The sequence below is a fragment of the Sciurus vulgaris genome (genome assembly GCF_902686455.1).
Source record: "Sciurus vulgaris genome assembly, chromosome: 10".
Lineage (NCBI taxonomy): Eukaryota > Metazoa > Chordata > Mammalia > Rodentia > Sciuridae > Sciurus > Sciurus vulgaris.
Window position 1 is genome coordinate 113339015 of NC_136470.1, and position 10926 is coordinate 113349940.

The window sequence follows — 10926 nt, forward strand, 5'->3', positions numbered from 1 at the left end:
CACCTTCCTGCCTTCAGTAGCAGGATAACCAATATTAAGAGAAAGTTAGGGAGGGAGCCCAGCCGTCCACCGCGGCCTCCCCCCGCTAGCAGGAGCCCTGCCCCTCCCTCGTCGTCAGGCCGCGAGGGCAGCGCCAGCGAACGAGGGGGAGGGCGAGCGAGCGAGCACCGGGAGGAGGCGGCCAGACCGAGCGGGCGCCCGCATGTGGCGTGAGGGGAAGCCGCCTGCCCACCCCCTTCGCCTTCCCTTCTCTCCCCCTCCCCGCTCCGCCCCCCCCGACCGCCGAGCAGCACCATGTCGGCGCCTGCGGCCAAAGTCAGTAAAAAGGAGCTCAACTCCAACCACGACAGGGCCAACGAGACCTCAGAAAAAGAACAACAAGAAGCAATTGAACATATTGATGAAGTACAAAATGAAATAGACAGACTTAATGAACAAGCCAGTGAGGAGATATTGAAAGTAGAACAGAAATATAACAAACTCCGCCAACCATTTTTTCAGAAGAGGTCAGAACTGATCGCCAAAATCCCAAATTTTTGGGTAACAACATTTGTCAACCATCCACAAGTGTCTGCACTGCTTGGGGAGGAAGATGAAGAGGCGCTGCATTATTTGACCAGAGTTGAAGTGACAGAATTTGAAGATATCAAATCAGGTTACAGAATAGATTTTTATTTTGATGAAAATCCTTACTTCGAAAATAAAGTTCTCTCCAAAGAATTTCATCTGAATGAGAGTGGTGATCCATCTTCAAAGTCCACTGAAATCAAATGGAAATCTGGAAAGGATTTGACGAAACGTTCAAGTCAAACGCAGAATAAAGCCAGCAGGAAGAGGCAGCATGAAGAACCAGAGAGCTTCTTTACCTGGTTTACTGACCATTCTGATGCAGGTGCAGATGAATTAGGAGAGGTCATCAAAGACGATATTTGGCCAAATCCATTGCAGTACTACTTGGTTCCTGATATGGATGATGAAGAAGGGGAAGGAGAAGAAGATGATGATGATGATGATGAAGAAGAAGAAGGATTGGAAGATATTGATGAAGAAGGGGATGAGGATGAAGGTGAAGAGGATGAAGATGATGAAGGAGAGGAAGGAGAGGAGGATGAAGGAGAAGATGACTAATTGAACACTGATGGATTCCAACCTTTTTTTTTTTTTTCTTTGTTGTTTTCTTTTTCTTTCCTTTTTTTTTTTTTTTTCTTTTAATTCAGTCCCTGGGAGCAAGTTGCAGTCTTTTTTTTTTTCCCCCTTCCTTTCTTTCCCCCCTCCCCCCCTTGTGCTCAGTCACCCTGTTCTTGAGGTCTCTTTTCTCAAACCATGGTTCTCAACTTATTTTGGGGGGAATTGAGCAGAGTATAATGGGAAAAGAATCTACACCCTTCTGTTCTGAATTCATTTTTATCCCTTCCTGTCTCAAAACAAACTGTATGGAATCAACACCACCGTGCTCTGTGGGAAAAAAGAAAAACCTTCTGCTCCCTTCACTCCGCTGGAAGCTGGAGGGTGCTAGGCCCCTGTGTAGTAGTGCATAGAATTCTAGCTTTTTTCCTCCTTTCTCTGTATATTGGGCTCAGAGATTACACTGTGTCTCTATGTGAATATGGACAGTTAGCAATTACCAACATGTATCTGTCTACTTTTTCTTGTTTAAAAAAAGAAAAAAAACTTTAAAAAATGGGGTTATAGAAGGTCAGCAAAGGGTGGGTTTGAGATGTTTGGGTGGGTTAAGTGGGCATTTTGACAACATGGCTTCTCCTTTGGCATGTTTAATTGTGATGTTAACGGACATCCTTGCAGTTTAAGATGACACTTTTAAAATAAAATTCTCTCCTAATGATGACTTGAGCCCTGCCACTCAATGAGAGAATCAGCAGAACCTGCAGGATCTTATTTGGAATTGACATTCTCTATTGTAATTTTGTTTGTTTATTTTTAAATTTTCTTTTTTGTTTTCACTGGAAAGGAAAGATGATGCTCAGTTTTAAACGTTAAAAGTGTACAAGTTGCTTTGTTACAATAAAACTAAATGTGTACACACACACAAAAAAAAGAGAAAGGACTGCTGAGAGGATCAACAGCCCAAAGTTTCATTGAAATCCATTTGTAAAAATTATTCAGAAAATTCACTTCAACTGCAGTGTCCCCTTTCCACTCAACTGTGGTAACCAATAGCACAAACACTTCAAAGCAAAACTATTTCTGCTATTGTTGGTAAGCAAATTTGCTTCATGCTAGTCCATCCAGAGGTAAACCAACAAATTCTTATTGAGTACAAAATTAGCTCTTACAGGTTGAAACTGCTTTCTGAAACTGCCTGTGCACTGCATTTCTATGCTTTTCAAATTCGGCACCTTCAAAGCACAATTCAGTCCAAATATACAGAGTGTGCTAGCAATTAACACCTTGTAGGTAGGACTTCTGAAATAACGTTTGAACTGCAGAGGGAATCAATTTCCCATATTTCTTGGAAATCCATTTATGACAATTTTTCAGAAAACTCACCCAACTGCAGTGTCCTCTTAGCATGAAACTGCTCATTACTAATAGAAAAATCATTTCAAAATGAAACTGTTTCTGCAAGTATAGGGAGGCAATTTTGCTTCATGCTTATACAACCAGAGATAAGCACCCAGGTCTAATAGAGTACAAAATGAGTTCATAGAACTTGAAGCTGCTTGCTGAAACTGCTTGTGTTCTGCACTCCCATACCGTTCTAAAAGGCACTTTCAAAGAACAGTTTAGGCCCAAGATTCAAATTGTGCTAGCAAGAGAGACCTAGTATGTAGGATCACAAACTTGAGGGAGGTGAGTTGGATTATGGGCAGGACCAACTGCCATTGAAATCTGTGGGAATCTGTCCTTATTTAACAGAATCAGACTTAGGTTGAGCCATGGGACACAGAGGCCTGGCCTCTAGGAACTGCTGGGAAGCATGTGGTGCTGTGTGGGAGTGGTTCCCTGTCTCCTTCTGGAATTTTCCCTTCTAAGAGAATGGCGTTCCCTAACTCCACCCTATCCTGTCCATCACAGAAGAATCTCCTCCCAGTCCTTGCCCCCTTTACCTGTATTTTATAAATAAAGGAGAGTTGGGTGAGTTGTTTTAAGAGGACAGAGCTGGTAGGGCCAGACCTGTCATGCACCTTTTCATATGAAGAGTATTGGCTCTTGTGTATTCATTGAGTAGATAATTTTGGGGGGTAATAGAAAAATCGCCAACATCCTTCTCTGGCAGTTAACCTTTTTCTCCTCCATGTGGAATGTGGCAGAGGGGACCCTCACAGAAATCCATCTGTCATTTTTTTTTTAGTATGCTCATTTCAACTGCAGCTTTTCTCAGGCATCATATTCAAAGTACAGTTCAGGTCCAACATACAAAATGTGTTAGTCAGACATTATTACAAGGATCCCAACTTCTGGGACAATGTTGAAACTGCTCAGAGAATCAATAAACCAAAGTTTCATTGAAATTCAATCATGAAACTTTTTCAGAAAACTCACTTCAAGTGCTGTGCCCACTTTGTTTCAAAATGCTTGTTATCAATAGTAAAATTGCCTAAAAATGAACTGTATCTGCTGGTGCAGGGAAGCAATTTTGCTTCATGCTAAAACAAACAGGGATGAACCACCCAGTTCTCATACAGTACAAAATGAATTCATGAAAGTTGAAGCTGCTTACTGAATCCACTTTTGTTCTGAACTTATATGCTCTTCTGATTCAGCACCTTCAATCACAGTTTGGACCAAGAATCAAACTGTGCTAGCAAGAGGGACCTTGTGCCTAGGATCACCAACATAAAGGTGGTGATTTGGATTACTGAGATTATCAACAGCCCAACATTTCACTGAAATCTATTTGTGAAAATTTTTCAGAATGCTCATTTCAACTGCAGGTGTTCTCAGCCAGCACATTCAAGACACAGTTCAGGCCAAATATAGAAATTGTGCTAGCAAATAAGCTCTTGGTGCTAGGATCACCAACTTTAACAGAAAGTTGGGACTTTCATTGAAATACATTAGTGAAAATTTATCAGAACACTCACTTCAACTGCAATGTCCTCTTTACAATGAACTGACAGTAATCAATAGCCCCCAAACTTCAAAATGGAACTCTTCCTCCTGTCTGGGAAGTAGTTTTTCTTTATGCCAGTTTAAAGAAGAGATAAACCAATATGTTCACATTGAGTATAAAATGAGTTCTTACAAGTTGAAGCAGCTGCTTAAACTGTGTTCTGCACATCTATACTCTTCAAATCCAGCACCTTTAAAACATAGATTAGGTTCAATGCACAAACTGTGCTACCAAGTGAGCTCTTGTAGCTAGTATCATCAACTTTAGGCAGAAAGTTGGGACTACAGCATGGATCATTTTGCCATAGATTCACTGAAATCCATTTGTCACCTTTTACACAAAACTCACTTGAACTTCAGTATCCCATTTCCATCAAACTGTTGGTTACCAATAGCAAGATCTTTTCAAAATGACAGTGTTTCTGCCAGTTCAGGAAAGTGATACTGATTCATATAAAGACAACCAAAGATAAATGACCCAGTTCTCATAGAGTACAAAATGATTCATACAAGTTGAAGCTGCTTGCTGAAACTACTTGTGTCCTGCACTTTCAAGCTTTTGGGCACTTCTATACTTGTACTTAAGATGAACAACATCTGGGACAAAGTTCAGACTGCACAGGGGATCAAATTGCCATAGCTTCATGGAAGACCCTCTGTGAAAGTTTTTGAAGAAAACTCACTTTAACTGCAATGTCCCCTTTGCAATGAGCTGCCTGTTACCAATAGCTCAAAGGAAACTGTTTCTGCCTGTGCTGGATGCCAATATGCTTCCTGTGACCACAGCCAGAGGTAAACCAATAATACTCATTGAGTAAAAAATGACTTCTTACTGGTAAAGTTGATTGCTGAAAATGTCTGCATTCTGCACTACAATATTCTTCACAACCAGCACCTTCAAAGCACAGTTTAGCCTAACTTTGCAGACTGTGCTATCAAGACACTCTTTCTAGCAAGGATGACTAACTTCTGGGAGAACATTCAGACTGCAAAGAAAATCAGTTGCCTTCATTTCATGGAAATCCATTTGGAAAATTTTTCCGAAACCTGAATTCAACTACATTGTCCCCTTTCCATCAAACTGCTCATTACCACTAGAAAAATCATTTTAAAAGGAAACCATTTTTGCTGGTCTTGGGAAAATAGTTTGGTTAACACTACTACTTCCAGATGTCAACCAGTAAGTTCTGATTGAGTCCAAAATTAGTTCTTAGAGAATGAAAAGACTTACACAAATTGCATGTGTTTTGCACTTCCATGCTCTTCTAACCGAGCAATGAAATTTAGGCCCAAGATACAAACTGTGTTAGGAAGAGTGACCTTATAGGTAGGATCACCAACTTGAGGGAAGTGAGTTGGATTTCAGAGAGGATCATCTCCTCAGTGTTTCTTTGAAATCCATTTGTGAATCTTTTTCAGAATGCTCACGTCCACTGCAGCTGTTCATCATCAAGCTATTCAAAGCACAGTTCAGGCCCAATATTCAACATGTGTTAACCAGTCAGCTATTGTATCTGCAGGTGCTGAAATGTAAATTTGCTTCATACTACCACAGTCAGAGGCAAACAAATAAGTTTTCATTGGTACAAAATTAGTTCTTACAGGATCAAACTGCTTTGTGAAACTCAGTGCTAGCAAGACAGAGCTTGTAGCTAGGATCATCAACATGAGGAACATGAATTTGGTTTCAGATAGGATCTGAAATCCATTCATGAAACTTTTTCAGATGGCTCATTTTTACTGCAGCTGTTCACAGTCAACCTATTCAAAGCACAGTTCAGGTCTAATTTACAAATAATGTTAACCATTGAACTGTAGTATGAAGTATCACCAGCGTTGAGGAGACAGTTGAAGCTGCTATAGAATAAATATCCCAAATGTTCCTTACAGCACATTTGTAGAAACTTTTCAGAAAACTCACTTCAACTGCAGTGTCCACATTGCAATGAACCACCACTTATAGCTCAGATGCATTTTCTGCTGGTGCTGCGATGTGAATTTACTTCAATCTAGTACAGCTAGTAATACACAGAGAAACCAGTAGGTTCTCATTAAGTACAAAATTAGTTCTACTGGTTGCAGCTGCTTGCTGAAACTGGGGGTATTCTGCACCTCTATGCTTTTCCAATCCAGTACCCATACATTTCATTCCAAATATGCAACGGGTCTAGGAAGTGACTTCATTCACTTAAGATGATCAATTTCTGAAAGCAAAGTTCAGATTGCTGGGAGATCATTTGCCATTGTTCCATGGAAATCCATCTGGGAAATATTTTTCAGAAAACTCATATTAACTGCATTTGCTACTTTGCATTGAACTGCCTTTTAACCAAGAGCCCAGACAATTCAAGGTGAAACAGTTTCTTTCAATGTTGGAATGGGTGTTTGCTTCATGCAACCACAACCAGAGGTAAGCCAATAAGTTCTCCTTGAGTACAAAATTACTTCTTACAAGTAAAGCTGATTGTTGAAAATGCCTGTGTTCTGCACTTGTATGCTCTTCACATTCAGCACTTTCAAAGCACAGTTCAATGCAGTTGTACAAAGTGTGCTAGCAAGAGACTCCTTCTAGCTAGAATCACTGAATCATGGGGTAAAGTTCAACTGCAAAAATGATCAGTTACTTTAGGTTCATGGAAATCCACTGGGAAATCTATTCAGAAAACTGAATTCAAGTTCATTGTCCCCTTTGCATCAACATGCTCCTTAGCACTAGAAACATTGTCTTCAAATGGGACTGTCTCAGCTGGTGCTGGGAGGAGAATTTGCCTAATGCTACTCCTGGCCGAGGTAAACCAGTAAGTTCTGATTGAGTCCAGAATTAGTTTGTAACTTGTGTCAATGTTCCCTAATTTGAGAAAGAAACTTGTATTTTTAGAAAGTCAATTCCACAAAGCTTCATGAAATTTGAACTGGCAAATTTTCTCAGAAAATTTCCTGAGTGCTGGATTTCACTTGTGAGGAACCACCCTTTTGGAATTGCACAGAAGCCATGGATATTGAGAGTTTAGAGATCAAAGACTGACCAAATAAACTGGAAGTAGTGGTGCTCAATATTCTAGTGCAGTAAATAAACCAAATCTCTCCATGTTGGATGAGAAGAGGAAAGAACCATTTTGTAAGCTTGGTGCAGGCGCCAGCCCATAGGGACCTGATTCCTGGAAAATCCAAATTTGGCCCAGAATACAGGCCTTCCAAATTCTTTCTGCATTACATGGAGCATGCCTAATGAGTAGGAGAAAATCAAACATACAGAGAAGTTCACACAGGTCCATACTGGTGGTAGAAACCCACAAGGATCTCCCTTTCTCACTCCAATTCAGATGCTTGCAGGATGGGATAGGAGAGATGCATCTCACCAGAAATTCAAAATGGCAGGGGTGAAATAGATTGAGTTTGAAAACAAAACCTGAGACCAGGAAACACAGGTGACAAAGGGCATGGATTTTCTCCTCCACTGCAGGAATGAAATCAAGGGGAGAGCTCTCAAGTACAGTCTTCCAGTGTGGAATGGCAATTTTGGGTCCTGGGGGTACACTGGATTAAAACTGCCAGAACAATTGGCATCCAGCCAAGACCCTGGAACCTACCTAAGCCTAAACCCCACCTCCATGAATTACTCCTAATAGATTACTTCTCACTCCAACAAACAAACCCTGAGGGTCAAGCAAGCATCTTACTCCAGATGAAACCACTCAACACTGCTGAGAAGGGGCGCTGAGAATCTTTTGAACTCCAATGGAAACCATTTGTTAACTTGTCATGAAGATTATTTTTCTTGGTTAATTTGTGACTTTAATGGTTCATATACATATTTGTATTTGTTTTTTCTCATTTCTAGGATTTTAAAACCAGTTATTTTGCATGGATCAGTTTTTTGAGAATTAGATATGCCTTTATGTAAAATTAGGTTTAATTAGAGAGGTAATATTGTTAGTATTAAATTTTATGTAAGATTACAGTTAGAGTTAGGGATTACATATGTAAACTGGGGAACATAAATATTCATAAGAATATATATGAAAACATATATAAATATATATGTACTAAAACATGCAATGGCATATTTTGTATTAATGAATACACATTGTTTAACTTGAGAATGCATGTATATATATTACAACTGAATATTGAAGAACATTCAGGACAACTGAATAAATAAGTAAAACCACATGAATACTTATATTATTAAGCATCCCATTATGTAAAATAGGGTAATGTTAGTGTTAGTATTAAATTTCGAGTTGGCTTAGGATTAGGGTTAGGGAATCATAAATATTCACAAGGAAGAACATATGAAAAGGTGTATAAAAACCCACAAGAGAATGAGGTCGGATGCCATCGTGTGGAGCTAGCTAGCCCGCCGATCCCCACGCCGAGGTCAGACGCCATCACTGAGCCTGCCTGCCTGCCCCCTTACTCCTGAGGAACACTGCACTTGCCTCTGTGCTGACTCAGTACACCCTCGCTGGGGTTCCCCAGCTTCTTTGGAGGCTGGTGCAGGCATTTTGAATTATTCCTGAGGGCGTGGCCATCATTATAGGAAGGGCAGCTCTCTTCCTGAGACACCTACAGAAGACTGAAGGCCCTTTGACAGGACTCAGGATTCAAGAAGAGGAGGTATTGAGAGACTCGGGACCAACTCAGAGCCGCCAAGTGAATCTTTCCTACTGGGCAAGGCTCCCTGGACGGGTCTGTAGTCCCCGGAATGCAGGGAATTTTGTGGAGTAGAGTTGCCCAGTGAGACTCCCCTGCTGGAGCCATGAACCTGGAAAACCAGGAGCTTTATAGAGGAGGACCACCCAGCAAGAGGCTTCAGCACAGAGCAAGGGTCCCAGGCCTGGGCAGTAGGTCTGATCCCAAAGGAACGTTGTAGAGGAGGGCCACTCAGAGAGAGAGTCCCTTGCAGGGCCAGGCTCCCCAGGCCAGGTGGTAGTTCTGGATCCCAGGGAACATTGTAGAGGAGGGCTGCCCAGCAAGAGTCTCACTCACAGGGTGAGGCTCTCTGGCCCAGGAGGTAGGTCCAGACCCCTGGGAATGTTGTAGAGGAGGACTGCCCAGTCCAGGTGGTAGTTCTGGACCGAAGGGAACTTCTCAGAGGAGAGCTGCCCAGCAAGACTTCCCCACCAGGTGAGTCATCACTCCTGGGCAAGGTCCCACCAGGGCGGTAGAACTAGAAACACAGGCCCAGACCAGCCATTCCCCAGCCTGTAGTCTAGTTCCCCTTTTGACTGACCATCGGTCAACAAGTGGATGTGCCTCTGCCCACCAGCAGGAAATATACTCTACCTGAAGGCCACCATCCATAGAGGGGCAGCATCCTAGTGGTGCATTATCAAGTTCCTCCAAGACTTCAGGCTACTGAAGTCTAGGAGGCGAGTTATTGGAAATCTACAGGGACAATAGAGAAAAAATGTAATAGCTCAGAGTTTTCCTACTAGAGGGGTAAATACCTGACCAATATGAGAAAACAAGGGAAGAAAATGTCCCAAACAAACCTAGATGATACATCAATAAAATCCAATGACAGCATGGCAGAAGAAATGTCAGAGAGTTCAGAATGTACATAATTAAAATGATCAGAGAAGCAAACGAGATGAAAGAGCAAATGCAGGCATTGAATGATCACACCAATCAACAGTTAAAAGAGCAAATGCAGGAAGCAAAAGATCATTTCAATAAAGAGTTAGAGATACCGAAAAAAAGCCAAACAGAAATCCTTGAAATGAAGGAAACAATAAACCAAGTTAAAAACTCCATACAAAGCATAACCAATAGGATAGAACACGTGGAAGACAGAACCTCAGACATTGAAGACAAAATATTTAATCTTGAAAACAAAGTTGACCAAACAGAGAAGATGGTAAGAAACCATGAACAGAATCTATAAGAATTATGGGATATCATGAAAAGGCCAAATTTAAGAATTATTGATACTGAGGAAGGCTTAGAGAAACAAACCAAAGGAATGAACAATCTATTCAATGAAATAATATCAGAAAATTTCCCAAGCCTGAAGAATGAAATGAAAAGAAGATACAAAATATACAAAAATCACAATAGACCCACACCAATACATATAATAATGAAAATACCTAACATACAAAATAAAGACAGAATTTTAAAGGCTGCTAGAGAAAAGAATCAAATTACATTCAGGGGGAAACCAATATGGATATCAGCAGATTTTTTAACCCAGACCCTAAAAGCTAGAAGGGCCTGGAACAACATATTTCAAGCTCCGAAATAAAATGGATGCCAACGAAGAATCTTATACCCAGCAAAACTTACCTTCAGATTTGACAACAAAATAAAATCCTTTCAAGATAAACAAAAGCTAAGAGAATTTACAAAAAGAAAGCCGGCACTACAGGACATTCTCAGCAAAATATTCCATGAGGAAGAGATGAAATACGATGATGTAACTCAGCAAAGGGAGGAACTACCCTAAAGAAATAGACAAAGGAGAAACCAAGTTGTGTCAAAAAACAAAAATGACCCAAATGACTGGGAATACAAATCATATCTCAGTAACAACCCTGAATGTTAATGACCTGAACTCATCAATCAAAAGACATAGACTGGCAGATTGGATTAAAAAGAAAAATCCAAAAATATGCTGCCTGCAAGAGACTCATCTCATAGAAAAAGACATCCACAGAATAAAGGTGAAAGGATGGGAAAAAACCTACCACGCACATGGACTCAGCAAAAAAGCTGGAGTATCCATCCTCATATCAGATAATGTGGACTTCAAGCCAAAGTTAGTCAGAAGGAATAAAGAAGGACATTTCATACTGCTTAAGGGAAGCATAAATCAGCAAGACATAACAATCATAAATATCTAGGCCC

At 40.7% G+C, this 10926-nt stretch overlaps 1 protein-coding gene across 1 annotated transcript; it reads left to right on the forward strand.

Annotated features, from left to right (window-relative positions):
• The first annotated feature begins 266 nt into the window (after positions 1–266).
• On the forward strand, positions 267–1221 carry LOC306670836 (protein SET-like). The gene has a single exon (XM_079155827.1). It carries the CDS (start codon positions 295–297, stop codon positions 1126–1128), a length of 834 nt encoding a protein of 277 aa, XP_079011953.1. The 5' UTR covers positions 267–294; the 3' UTR covers positions 1129–1221.
• The last annotated feature ends 9705 nt before the right edge of the window (positions 1222–10926 follow it).

Coding starts and splice junctions, on each gene's coding strand:
- LOC306670836 (XM_079155827.1), top strand. CDS start 295: ATGTCGGCGCCTGCGGCCAAAGTCAGTAAAAAGGAGCTCAACTCCAAC.